The 13,630-nt window shown below is 38.1% G+C and overlaps 1 protein-coding gene across 1 annotated transcript in view; it reads left to right on the top strand.

Annotated features, from left to right (window-relative positions):
- TRPM5 (transient receptor potential cation channel subfamily M member 5) overlaps positions 1–12,589 on the top strand; it is a 42,825-nt gene extending 30,236 nt beyond the window's left edge. Inside the window, exons 16-25 of the mRNA XM_079308473.1 lie at positions 1,504–1,762; positions 2,946–3,064; positions 3,458–3,590; positions 6,014–6,188; positions 8,148–8,316; positions 8,983–9,161; positions 9,589–9,721; positions 10,384–10,456; positions 11,291–11,381; positions 12,463–12,589. Of these exons, the coding sequence (XP_079164599.1) occupies positions 1,504–1,762; positions 2,946–3,064; positions 3,458–3,590; positions 6,014–6,188; positions 8,148–8,316; positions 8,983–9,161; positions 9,589–9,721; positions 10,384–10,456; positions 11,291–11,381; positions 12,463–12,563 (1,432 nt within the window). The 3' untranslated portion in view covers positions 12,564–12,589. The remainder of the gene's footprint in view (positions 1–1,503; positions 1,763–2,945; positions 3,065–3,457; positions 3,591–6,013; positions 6,189–8,147; positions 8,317–8,982; positions 9,162–9,588; positions 9,722–10,383; positions 10,457–11,290; positions 11,382–12,462) is intronic.
- The last annotated feature ends 1,041 nt before the right edge of the window (positions 12,590–13,630 follow it).

Genomic DNA, 13,630 nt, shown 5'->3' with positions numbered 1-13,630 from the left:
GCATCAGCTGCAGCATGAAGTCCTGGACCAAGTCAGAGTTATTAGGTTCTATTTTTACCTCTGGCATTTAACTGCTTGTATATTGGAGAAAATCATTAGTTCTTCTCTTTCCCTCCCTAACCTATAAAATAGGTGTAAAAGCATCTGCCTCTTAGGAGCTATTTGAAAGCAATATCACAAAGCACTTCCATATCCTGAGTGCAGCATGGTTTGGTCATTACATTCCACATTCCAATTGGTATTATCCTAGCAATTTATTTTAACAAAGAGGCTCTCTCCCTCCCAGATCTATTTCAGCATCTTACAGTAAAGCTGCAATTATCTGTTTATGATATTAGCCAGTTACCATGGGAATGCATCTCACAATGTCATAAATTGAGAGGTAGTACAGAATCAGGCATATAGAAAAGATTGGCCACAAAGAGAACCTGTTCCTTGTAAAAAATGTATTTAATAATTAGCAAGATTGTCAGAGGAAATTAAAAACCAGTGAAGAGTCATTGTTTGTTTTCTGTGAGGTGAAATTGAAAATATACCCTAGTGTGCACATCCTTTGTTGGAGATCAAACTTCTCAGAGTAAGAATCACAAAATTAAAGGTCCAATAACATCCCCAGCATACACAGGAGAGCATTTTATGTGGAAACAAATCCTCCCACAAAGATCAAATTGCTACCAAACTTGCATTTTCTGCACAGGATAATTTCCATTGCCAATAGATACCAGTTCATGTTCCAAAACACAGCAGAACAGCTGTAGATGTCCAGGTCAAATTTCCCTTCAGTTACCAGAATACTTGCGTCATTCCACAACATTCAAAGACTCCCTTAATACATAATTTATGCATTATGTCAACTCTTTTTGCTAAAAGGCTTCTATGTTGCTTTTTTTGCAACTTACTCTAATTTAATCACAAAGGGCAAGATGCCAGTTCTGCAAAGCTATTCATTCTTCAGTAGGTCTATCAGATTGCAGGAAGGATAGTCAAGAAACACAGGCTTTGTATGATCCAGCATTTAGAGACTGGGTCAGAAGTTTAAAGTCACAGCAACAACATCAACTTATGCAAGCAAAACAGTGCAAGAAAATTTTAGAGCCAAAATAATTAAGAGCTGACTCACAAAAATGCACTGCCCATTTTCTTTTCTTTCCTATTATTTAGGTTTATAAAGATCAACTACCCTTCTCCCTCTCCTTGTGCATTTGCAGTCCATACAGAACGCAATGAAGTTAACAAATAAAATTAGTACAACTAAACTGAAATAATAAAAATGCATATATAATTCTGATGTGACTTTGTTTCTCAAAACCTTCTTTTTTGACTTGAAATGTTTCTGCAATGGTAATGTGATTGCTCTGACTTCTGCAGCCTTCCCCCTTGGCCAGCCCCAGCATCTGCCTGTTACTATCTTGCATGAAGCTTTATATAGAATCACATTGAGCCTATTCCCATGAACTAATTTTAGGAGATTGTCACTAAGCTTGTATTCTTTTTGGTTTGCAGAGGAAATGACACACTGGAAAAACAGAACCCTTCTGCAAACACAGCATGGGCAACATTCGTGTTTACCCGGTGGAGAAAATTCTGGAGTGCCCCTGTAACTGTATTTATGGGGAATGTTATAATGTACTTTGCTTTTCTCTTTCTATTTACTTATGTCCTTTTACTGGACTTTAAACCACCTCCACCTCAGGGTCCATCCGTTAAAGAAATTGTACTCTACTTCTGGGTGTTTACCCTTGTCTTGGAAGAGATCCGACAGGTGAGTAACCTGCATCACCTTAGTACCAGCTCAGCCAAACCAGCAGCAGGATTTTCAATAGATTTACAGTCTGTGTAACTGCACAAGCTTGGAGACACTTCAAATGTCAGGGGCACAGGTGAACAATACAGAACTGACCTTACCCTAACATCTCACCTCTCTCTCCCAGAGCAAGCTCTTCCTCCACTGTGTAAATCCACAGCTCTACCTCTGTTTTTCCATCCTACTCCAGCCTTAGCCAAGTCAAGTGGGCTGCCAGCACTCTGATATTTTTTGTTTTGTAAAGTCCCTCTCTGATTTCACTCCCCAGAACTAGGTCTTCCCACCACAAATAGTCTAAGTTGGAAGTTATATTCTACACCTGGAAACACAGCAGACAGCTCTACATCCTTTCAGGAGATTCTTCCCTGCTGCAGACTGTTAAAAAAAAAAAAAAATACAAGTAAATGAACTCAGATTATTTGTGGCTTTTCCTAAAATACTTTTCAACTCAAAATATTAGCAGATCTCTTTTGGGCTTACTTTTCTTAAAAAGAAACAACCAAACAAAACCACCAACCACCAAAAGCCCTTCTCCATTAATCTCCTTTTACCGGTTTTGGAGTAATGGAGGAATGTCCTCAGTTTAAAAACTGAAATAATAACAATGGTGCAAATGTGTTGTCAACTGTGGGTGCATAAAGTTCTTCTCTTTAGACACAAAGAGAAAGCAGTTATAATAATTTACCCTGGAAGAACCAGTAGGTGTTCATTGTTTAAGCAAAAGAGACAGGAAAGTTTGTCACAATTTATTTGAAATTATGCAGCAAGGCCATAACCAGAGGAGGACATGGAAAATATCTGGATCAAAGAACATTTCATTATAAACCTGTAAAACATGAAGACTGCCAGGCTAAAACCCAATTAAGAACGCCAGCTCTTACCTAGATAATCAAATGTGCCTTTGCTGACAATTCCAGTACACAAATGCCAAATCTGTTCATGCTGTTTAGGTAGCAATGCCTAGAAACTGAACCCTGACTGGAAGCTGCCTTGTTTAACAGCTTGCTTTTATCTTTATTGTACTCAGAATTTGTGTTGCTCTTTGCAATGAAAGAGGAAAAGGCAGCAGATATGTTAAAACTCAGAAAGAAACAGTGAAAGTGGACAGAGATCAATACCAATGGATATTTCTCTTTTTCAGAGTTTCTATACAGATGAAGACACAAGCTTAATGAAAAAATTTAAACTGTATGTGGAGGATAACTGGAATAAATGTGATATGGTGACCATCTATCTCTTCATAATTGGGGTGACCTGCAGGTAAATATATTTGCTCCACGTGAGGTAGTCAGCATCAGTACCAAGGGTTATGTTAATGTGCATGACAGAACAGGCTCCAACATTTATTTTTACAAGCTTCAAGACATGTTTCTGCAGTAGGAGCCTCTAAAATTCTGTGGAAATCATGGAAGATGCTCCAGAGACAACAGAAAAATATATTTATATATTCAAACACATGTACAGAAAAGCTCTACTTTTGTTTGTTTTCAGAAATCGTTTTTACTCAAGGTACCTTTTTTTATTTGTTAACAAATCTCATTGAAGCCAAGAGAGAGAAAACAGTGTTCCTTCATCATTTGGTTATTTCTCACCACTGTACAGACATTAGCAGTCCTTGCTGAGAGCTGATATTTCATTCCATGTGTTCTGCAGAATGCTGAACTCAACTTTTCAAGCTGGCCGTACAATACTCGCCATTGATTTTATGGTGTTTACACTTAGACTTATCCACATTTTTGCAATTCACAAACAACTTGGACCAAAGATCATAATTGTGGAAAGGATGGTAAGTGTGCAGTCTGTCTCAGATAAAATACCTGTGTCTTCTAAGAAGTGGAGAGTAGGAAATGTCTTTAGAAAGGAAATACCTTCATAATCTCTTTATTTTTACATTTTTGAGGCTTGTTATTTTGTATATGCCTGCATTTTATTATAAGATGCAATGTTTGAAATAGATCATTTCAAAGGGCTATGTAGTGCTAGCCCAAATTTACTACTCCTTGTACCTCACCTAATAATTTACCCTCGGATTTTGTAAATGAAGAGTAATATTTGCCTTGCTGATATTCCTCCCATTTCCTAAGCTGTGGAAGTAGGAGGAATAGCAGTAATTTGCATCCAGGGCAGAGACCTCAGGCAGATGACAGAGCATGTACAGGAGGGCAGGGCTCCCAATGAATGACTTGGGAAAACAAACTGTGTTTCTCACAGCAAATGCAGGAAAAAATAAATCAGTGAAAAATGATAGTTACAAGTTTCCTACAGGAGTTACTCTTTCTTGTAATTTTCGCTCTCCATTACAATGAAAACACATTAGTACTTTGCAAGCAGATGTTGGAAGATGTTGATAAAATATTTTTATTTATTACTGCTCTCCTGCAGGAAATGAGACACTGGGATTACAGTTACTGTGCTTGGGTATGCATTGGTATGTAGAAATAGCTTTTTATTTAGGCATGTTAATCCTCCAGATCAATTAGCTCATGCTAACTGATTAATGGAGTTCATCCAGTTGCTCATGCTAACTGATTAATAGAGTTCATCCAGTTGTACAGAATCTACAAATATTTGATTTGTGACTCACAGCAGAACTCAGTAAAAGCTCTACAGTCTAAACAAGCCTATACATTGAATAAACATAACTACCAAGCTATTTGGATTTGTCTACAAATGCAATAACTGGAACTCTAACATGACATTTGGTTGGACTGGCAAGAGAGTAAATGGCAAATAAATATTTGTTCTTGTTCATTATCTAACTTATGGCATTAGCAGGCTTCCATTGCAAGAGAACAAGTCAGATGTACAGCTCCTAACCCTTCCTTTGCTGCTGCCAAGCCAAACCAGGGTCTTGAACAGGCCCTGCCTGTGCCCACTCTGCTGGCACCTGATGTCCTGCAAGATAACACTGGGATTGGGAAGATGCAAACAAGAACATAAACAGCAGCCTAGAAAAAACCCTAACATGCTCCCCTTTCATCTTTGCCCCACCCAAGCCAACATGATGCCTCAGCTTTGGTATTTCAGTGTTGAACCTCATCAAAGCAAGAAATAGAGAAGGTTACTTCAGTAAATTGAACCTGCTTGAAGGCTTTGAGAGGGTTCAAGCAAAAGCACCTCCCTTATTTAACAGAGAAGCAATCCCAGATGGTTTTACTGTCTTTCCCCTTTATACTCTTGCTACAGATTTGCTGAAACAGATCTGGAAATTGCTAAAATGCCAGAACAATACTTATTTCCAGAGAGACTGCAGACTGGAAAAAAGAAAATAGTTGCAGAGTTGTCACCGCTCTCCCATCACCATGATACCACTACAGCCCTGCAGCATTCCTAAATTTTAGATCTTCCAGAAAAAAAAATAGACTGATGGAAGCCAGACATCAACTCTGTCTTGCCTGGCTTAGAAATGATGTTTCTTATCAGAACTCCAAGTAACATCCTGGAGGCTCTGAAATGCCTACAATTTTGGGTAACTGTACAATCCAATAATCTAATTGAAATGAATCTACAGTCCCTAATGAACTCTGTCAGATCAGATGGGGAAAAGATGAAGTGTTCCTCTTCCACCAGGGAAAAATTATTGCACTTGAAATGCATATTAGATTTTTTTTTTTAAGTAAGTGTTTTAGGATTCAATTACTTCTGCTTCTGTAGAGAAACACAATGTTTAAAAGCAGGAAGCCCCGAAAATAATCTTTCAGATGCATCACTTAGCTTGAAAACTGAAGACAGAAGGAACCTGATCCTTGCAGCCTTCACTGCCTGCTGTATCAGTGGCTCAGTATTCATCAATGAGCACTGACTGCTACCAGCAGAACTCCTGTAATTCACAGTGAAGCAGTCCATGGTACTCATATCTCACAGAAAATGTGCACTTAAGAGATAAAAATGGGACAGTCACTAAAAAGATGAAATGTGTTTCATTTTTAAATGTTTGATGATCGGAAAGCAAGATTTTAGTTTAAAATGTGCCTTTATCTAAATGAGCTATCAAAGAAGAATAGCAGAACAAGGAGAATATGGTAACAGCAAGGTCAGACAAGGAATTCTGTGCATGGAACTGTATCCTATTCCACCTCCTTTAACCTCAACAAGCTTGTAAAGAAACAGAATTACTTGAGCTGTGTTCATACAGAAAGACTACTGTTCCCTGCCTATGCTATCACAGTCACTGCCCCTCCTTTCCTCCCCTTCCCCTCTCTTTTGCAGATGAAGGATGTTTTCTTCTTTCTGTTTTTCTTGAGCGTGTGGCTCATTGCCTACGGTGTGACCACTCAAGCTCTGCTCCACCCCGATGACAGCCGAGTGCAATGGATATTCAGGAGGGTTCTTTATCGTCCCTACCTTCAGATATTTGGCCAGATTCCTCTGGATGAAATAGACAGTGAGGAAATTTCTCTCCCCTTAACTTGACCATTTTTGCATGCACAGTTGTGATTAGAGCATGGAATTCCTTCCAAGCATTGCCCTTTTTAAATTCTGCTTTTTTACATCTTTGTCCTAGAGGCCACAGCTTACACATTACTGTCACACAAAGTGTATTTGCAGAGAGATAATGGGCACTGTGAAGTTACATTAGAGCATAAGGGCTGGCCCTATTTAGATAAGCTCTCAGAAATACACAAAGATTTGCAGGTTTAAAGGCTGGCATACCTGCTTTCACTTCAGTCCATTTCCTTACAGTTTACTATAGACTCAGATAACCCTGTGTAAACTCAAATAATAAATAACAGCTCCTCCACACATTTTGGCAGTAGTTTAATGCAACAGTGTTAAAGCAATACTGCTCTGCCCATAAACAAACAAATGCTTTAGAATAAAAATTACTCCAGAGCATTTATTTACTCTGGAGATAAAGCTGCCCAAATCAAATAATGCTAGTAATTGCTTATGTGCAGCACTGCAAACAAATCAACATAAAAATAATAAGACACTGAAATAATTAGACATAAAAGTTCAAAGGTAACATTTCTGATAGGTAAGCAGGTAAAAACAGAATAGGTCCCCTCCCAAAGAAGTCTGCAGTAACAGCACAGCATTTAGTCAGTGCTAAATGTCACTGGCAATAATGAAGTGGGACTCAAACTTGGAGTAATGTAAAATAGAACCAAAAAAAAAAAAAAAAAAAAGAAAAGAAAAAAAAGCCATAGACAGGAGCAAACCAGTAAGCATTCTCTCACGTTCACTCTACTTAAGAAAAAGCATGTCTTAGCCAAAAAACCTGAATGACAAGAGAGAGGAATGTGATTCATGTCCATTTTAAATACTTATAGTGTAAGTATGTACAGCACAATTAGTCATCCCTATTTCCATTAAAGTAATTGGAAAGAAACAAACATTTCTGGAATATAATTCAACTCATTTGCCAAAAAGTCAGATGTAGCACTCCCTAGAAAGGTGTGTTTCTCTCCACTGAAACTCCAGTGGGTGTCTCTACCTGAGTAAATAACAGGTTAAAAGTAAGAGAGAAAAATAAACAATTACATGGGCATTTCCATATGGGATTAATTTGTCCCAGGGCCCTCTGAGTCTTATTCTGTTTAACATCTTTATGAAATATATGGAAAGGGGTAATGAGGAGGACAAAATCTGCTGACAAAACTACATCACTGGGTAGCAAAGACAAAAGCTGACACTTAAGAGAGGCAGAGGAGCCTCATGAGTGCTGAATCATCAAATGAAATTCAGTATAGATAAGTATAAGGTGAAAGAAATCCCATCTTGGTAAGCTTTGATATAACCATGTGCTCTAATGAATGTAACCACAGGGTTATCTGTGCCACCAGGGAAAAGGATTACTAGGAAAAGAGTGGGGAAAAAAATAAATACCATTATGCTAGTCTAAACTTGTGGGTTTAATTCATAGCTGGAGACAGAATACAACACTAGACCTCTAGTCTGATGCTGTAGAACTAGACCTTCTTCCTAAACTCAACTGCAAGCTCAGATACACAAAGCACTTTAAATTTAGAACAAGGAACTTGCCTTCCCAGCTTTTACTGAGTTTTCTCCTCTAACCCACATGCCACAAGATTGTGGGGGAACACAAACCCAGAGAGGTTTCATTCTGAGAACTCAAAACTGGTCTAAAAAGGATACAGCCCTTTCAATACAATGCCTTCTAGATGAACATTACTACAAAGCCAGCTGTGACAGACATCTTGCCACTAAATGAGCAGCCAAGTGGAGGTCTGTCTGCCTGCCCTAGGGCTGCAAATATCTTACACAACAATGCAATGACTTTTCAATACACAACACACTTCTGCTTCCACGGAAATCAAAGAAAGAAACACGACTTTAGGATTTGAAATAACTATTTTTTCCCCTCCATCTTCCTTTGCAGCATCACGACCCTATCCCAGGAACTGCACGTTCAACCCCCTGCAGGCTCTGCAGGAGAACACGCCATCCTGCCCCAACAGCTACGCCAACTGGCTCGTCATAGTGCTGCTGGTCATCTTCCTCCTCGTCACAAACGTCCTCCTCATGAACCTCCTGATTGCCATGTTCAGGCAAGAGGGATTCCACTGGGCAGCAGAGGGGGATGCTCACATTTACTGCCTCACTGCTGGCCATTCCTTATAATTTCCCTAATGAATATGACTTGGGGATTGATAGGATAATCCTGTGATCGGATAGCTGTTGAATTCTCATCATGCTGACTCTAGCCACGTTGCAGACTGGGACAAAAGAAGTCTCTTTCACTAAAAATTCAATTAAACATGCAAAGAAGGGTCTGAGTCTTTGGCTATGGGGAATCAAATCTGCAGGTGCACAGTAGTCACAAACTTGGCAGACTTCACAGTGGATGATTTGCACATCAGGGAAATGCTTGTTGTCAACACAGCTAATAATGATTCATTTGGTTGAAGAACTGATGTGGCACGTTTGCTGATCTTTCCTGAGCAAAGCAGAAATATCTTTCTTTAAAAAACCAAAACAAAACAAAAAAGTGCCAAACAAAACCAATGTATCTTTTAAACACTTGGAGACTGCAACTGACATTATTGTAATATCTAAGAATTTTCACAAACTTTAGATTTAATCAACGCTACTTTCTGACCTTGCTGATCCTTTTTTAAAGTAAATATAGGACAAATTTTGTAATATTCATTTTAAGCTTGTTGTGGTGAAAAGAGTTACATGCTTTTCTCTCTCCCCCTGTCTCCCAAAATTAGTTACACTTTTCAAGTTGTCCAGGGCAATACAGATATCTTCTGGAAAGTGCAGCGCTACAACCTGATCGTGGAATACCATGGCCGGCCTGCCTTAGCACCACCATTCATCATTATCAACCACATCACTCTGGTTCTCAGAAGACTCTTCAACAAAATGGAACACAAGAAAAAACACCTGGGTGAGTTGTTAATAAATGAAATCAAGCAACTGCAGAGCCTGACTCTCTCCAAGGACATGGTGCATACACAAAACAGCAAAGCAAGCTGGATTTCCATAAGCCAAGATTCATAATTTATTTCTAACAAAGAGTGCCAGGAGAGCACAAATGAAAAATTAAGGTTTATAATTTAAATTATGAACAGTTTCCCACAGTGCATTTCTTGATCATAGTTATTACAACAAAGGTAGCAATATAAAATGGGTTACAGGGATTTTATTTCTAAAGATTTAACAACTGATAGGTTTAAGGAATAGTTATTTCATTTGCTCCTGTGTTTTAGCAATTATTAGCCCTAAAAACAACATTCCTTCAGCATTTCAACTTTTCACTACTAGTATCAGAGAAAAAAGGGTAAAATACAATTTTTATCTTATTTTTCCTACAGAAAGAGATCTTCCAGTGGGCCTTGATCAAAAAATCATAACATGGGAGCTGGTGCAAAAAGAACATTATCTTGTAAACCTTGAGCAAGAAAAGAAAGAAAGCAATGAAGAGAGGCTGAAGGCCACATCTAACAAGTAAGTTATTCAGACCTGCAGCAAGAGTAACTTGCAAGCCTTCAGCTTTCAATGAGTTCAGCATTTAAGTTCTTGTAAAGCTTATATAAAGGGTCCAAACTGGAACGCAGTTAGGAAATACTGTCCATGAAAAAAAAGTAAGAGGCCAGCATCACTACAATGTTAGAGTGCTTGTCATTCCTGGAATATGTATAATTATAGTTACAGCCAAATCTACAGCCAAACTCAATGAAAATCCTATTAATGAAGAAAATGGTGGAAAAACAGTTCATTTGCTAGGCTGCAGCACACATAATTTCATCCCCTGTAGGAATACAACACAGACTTTGGAATGGAAGTTTAACATGCCTTGAATTAGCCACAGATGCAGAAGAACAAATACTTATGCCTTTATGGGATGGGACTGAACCTCCATTTGTGTACTTTTCTATACTTCCCCACTGGGACCATCACTTGAATTGGCTTAGTTTGGTTTTACCTGACAAGGTGCAAGTTCTAAATTATTATTCAGAGGTTTAAACTTTTCAGTGAGACACAAAGTAGTTATATGCAGGGAGAACAGAAACTAGGACAGAAAAGCACTCCTTGAAGAAGCTTTTAATGCCTATTCCAGCTTTTTTACAGTAAAACAGACTTCAAAGGTGTTTGCTTTGTTTCCACAGGGTGGATAATTTGTCTAAGTATTTTAGTGGGTTGAAAGAACAAGAAAAACGGTTTAAAGTTCTGGAAGCCCAGGTAAGTAGTACTTTCTAGGCATTTATATCACCTTTAGGATTTCACCATCTTTCTCTCATTTAATCATGGTCTGGCAGATCCTACTTAGGGATAAAGGGACAGAAAACCAGATCTGCAATATAGCTTCATTTTCCTTATTGCTTTCTTGTGATAAACATATGTAAGGAAAAAAATTCTAAATACCTGTAGGAAGGAGAAAAGGGAATACAACATTTCTTGTTCTCTTTGGTAGTTTACTTGAGAGTTTTTATGTCCTTTGTTAAAGGATACTTCTGGAATGGAACACTTCATTTTCCCACCTCTGTTCTTGTCCTTCTCCTAATCTTTTATTTTGTTTTAAATGTCAGCTTGGAAAATACACACGTTCTGTCTGATCTGACCTAATCTTGAACATTGGCTTTTCTAATTTTCCTAAGACACCAGGTACCAACATCTCAAAAGGGAAGTGTCCAGCATACAATTATGAAATCCAAATAATAGCAGGAAATTCTGTCTTGCACTTTTGATGACAAACCCTTGCAATATAAACAAACAACATTTCTTACACAGTCTGAAAATGTTAAACCACCTGCTATGTAGCACAACTCTTATTGTTTTCTTTATCTTTACAACTCTCCTGTATAATTTTGGCCTTGCTGAAAGTTCTTTATCTTAATACTCCTCCTAGAGTTTCCTGCTCCCTTCTTATCCCTTTTATGGCTTCCTGAAAAAAAGTCAAGCTATACAGGTCCAACAGAAACACACAAGGATTGCTTTAGTAAGTTTGTGCCAGCTTGGAATAATGAAATATACTCACAAAATAGAGCAGATATTTAATCACTCCCTGTTTTGTAGATTTGCTACTGTACAGCTGTTATCTCCTCCATGGCAGAGGTTTTAACCAAAACCAACCTCTTGTGCACTCAACCAGCTCCAAAATATGCAAGTAAGTACTGAAAACAATCATGGAACAGCTAATTAATACAGCTGTAAAATGTAGTTAAAAAAATGCAGGGCAGGAAAAAAAAAAAGGAAAATAACTCCATTAGGAGATTCCTAGAAGTAATGGGAATATAAACAAAGAACAGAATATTCTTACTTCGGAATGAAAAAATTACCTTTTGTAAAATACATTTAAAAGCTTTGGGGCAAGGACTGTCACTTTGTGAATTAAAATAATCTCACCCTGTTCAAGCACATAAACAAGTATATATTTGCAACACAGGATTGCTTTGGGGATTTCTGGGGTCCATGACATAACCCTACTGAAGTATCACAAAAGTATTTAAAATGCATAACAGTGATCATTAAAAATAAAAACTGAGCAATTATCCTAGGTTTTTTTTTTTTTTTTTTAAATTAACAGAATTCCTTTGCCTTTAGAGCTGCACCTATTTCTGTCAGTTTAGACTCATGTCCTGTGTCCCAGAGCTCCCCTGTATGGAGTTTAAATCATTAGAAACAGGAACAAACCATTTCTCAGCCACTGCAGGATTTCCAACACAATAAAGATTTTGGATATCCTTCTTAATGACCTATTTCAATATCTACCTATTGCGATCTATTACACAAAACAGCCTTCAAAACCCATAAACCAAGCATATATATATATATATATATATATATATATATATATATATATGTACACATTGCACAGAAAACAGAAGCAGCTGGAAAACTCAGTCATGACATGACAGGACCTCAAGCCACTCAGATTTGAGCTAAATGAAGTTAAGCTAAGCTTTACTTAATTCTGTCAGAAGTTTATAAAACACTTATGTTTGTTGCTTCATTATCAGTATTCCAATAAAGGAATCTCCATCCCACAGCAGGCTTCCCAGATATTTTAAATTAGAAATTTAAACAGCTGAAAAATAAGCCTGTGTTTATCATTTACTGAGCAAATGCAAAGTAATACAATCTACAGTATCTTTTTTCAACATTTGGAAGTTTCTTAAGCAATTATTACTATGTGCCCCTTGTCCTAAGGTTTTTAAACAAGCACATGACTTTTCCAATCCTCTTAGGTGTGAAGAGTGCCAACACACAAGTGCCTTCACCACAAAGAAGGGGAAGAGAAGAGCGTGCAGATCAGTTTGAGACTGACATCGAATACATTGATAACTAAACTTTACTCTATTTCTTCACATTAAACCTTTTGTCCTCCTGAATTACTGTAGAAGTAAGATTCTAATCTCTTGAAGGCCTAAGGGCAACAAGCTCTCTAGGCTAAGCACTATCAGTGCTTGACATCACTGAGCATTTCTTGGTCTTTGTCCTTCAGTTTCTGGGGCTTTCTCCAAAACCATTCCACAAACAGCACTAAGGCTTTCTCCTCCAGGGAGATTCTACCACCTTATTTTCCAAATACCATTTGTTCTCTAGATACCACACCCTCAATCCACCATCATCACTGCCAAATTCCACACTTCTCAGCAAGGGAGTCTCCCTTTGGAAGGCCAATCATTTATGCACTTAAAAACAAGCTCCTTCCTTGGCCAAGAAATCAAGCTTGTACTCTTGAGCTTCTCAGAAAAGGAAATCAAGAAATAGTTTCCAAGGAAAGGGCCTGAACACTTGAACATTACAATCCATACAGTTCCTGGAGTTCCTACAACTCCCAAACAATTGCACTCACCAGTTCCTCTTCCCATGCTGGCTCCTTTGAGAGATGTTCCTTTGCTGGTATTCCTTCTCAAAGGCTCCTCACTCCACCTCAGAGACTGGAATCACCTGGTTTTTGTTGTTCCCGTGCCCCACCACAGCTGCTGCCACTCTCCAGCTGGAAAGGAGCCTTTGCCTCCATATATCACACCCCATGGAATATCTTCTCTACATCTAAGCATCTGATTTCATTTTACTTTTCTTTCTCAAAGGTCAGGGGAAAAAAAGAAATCACTTAAGAGACTTTAAAACAAGAATGTGTACCAAGAATTATCCTGCAGTCTTGGAATTTGGGCTGCTTGTGGCTTTTTCCATTACTTAAAACTGGCTTGTACATTTTTAGCATACAAAAACTTGCTGGTTATATTAGAATTTTGCAAAATATACCGCTAAAATATCAATACCATCCTCTAAGGGAAATTTCTTTGGAATAATATAAACAGCATCAGAAGAGGGAAGTATTGGGCTGTGTCTGACACTGATAAGCTTCAGCTGCATTTCCTCACACATATAATATTGTCTCCATGCTAT

This window comes from Erithacus rubecula (assembly GCF_903797595.1).
Source record: "Erithacus rubecula genome assembly, chromosome: 6".
NCBI lineage: Eukaryota > Metazoa > Chordata > Aves > Passeriformes > Muscicapidae > Erithacus > Erithacus rubecula.
This window is presented reverse-complemented; position numbering and strand designations above follow the sequence as displayed.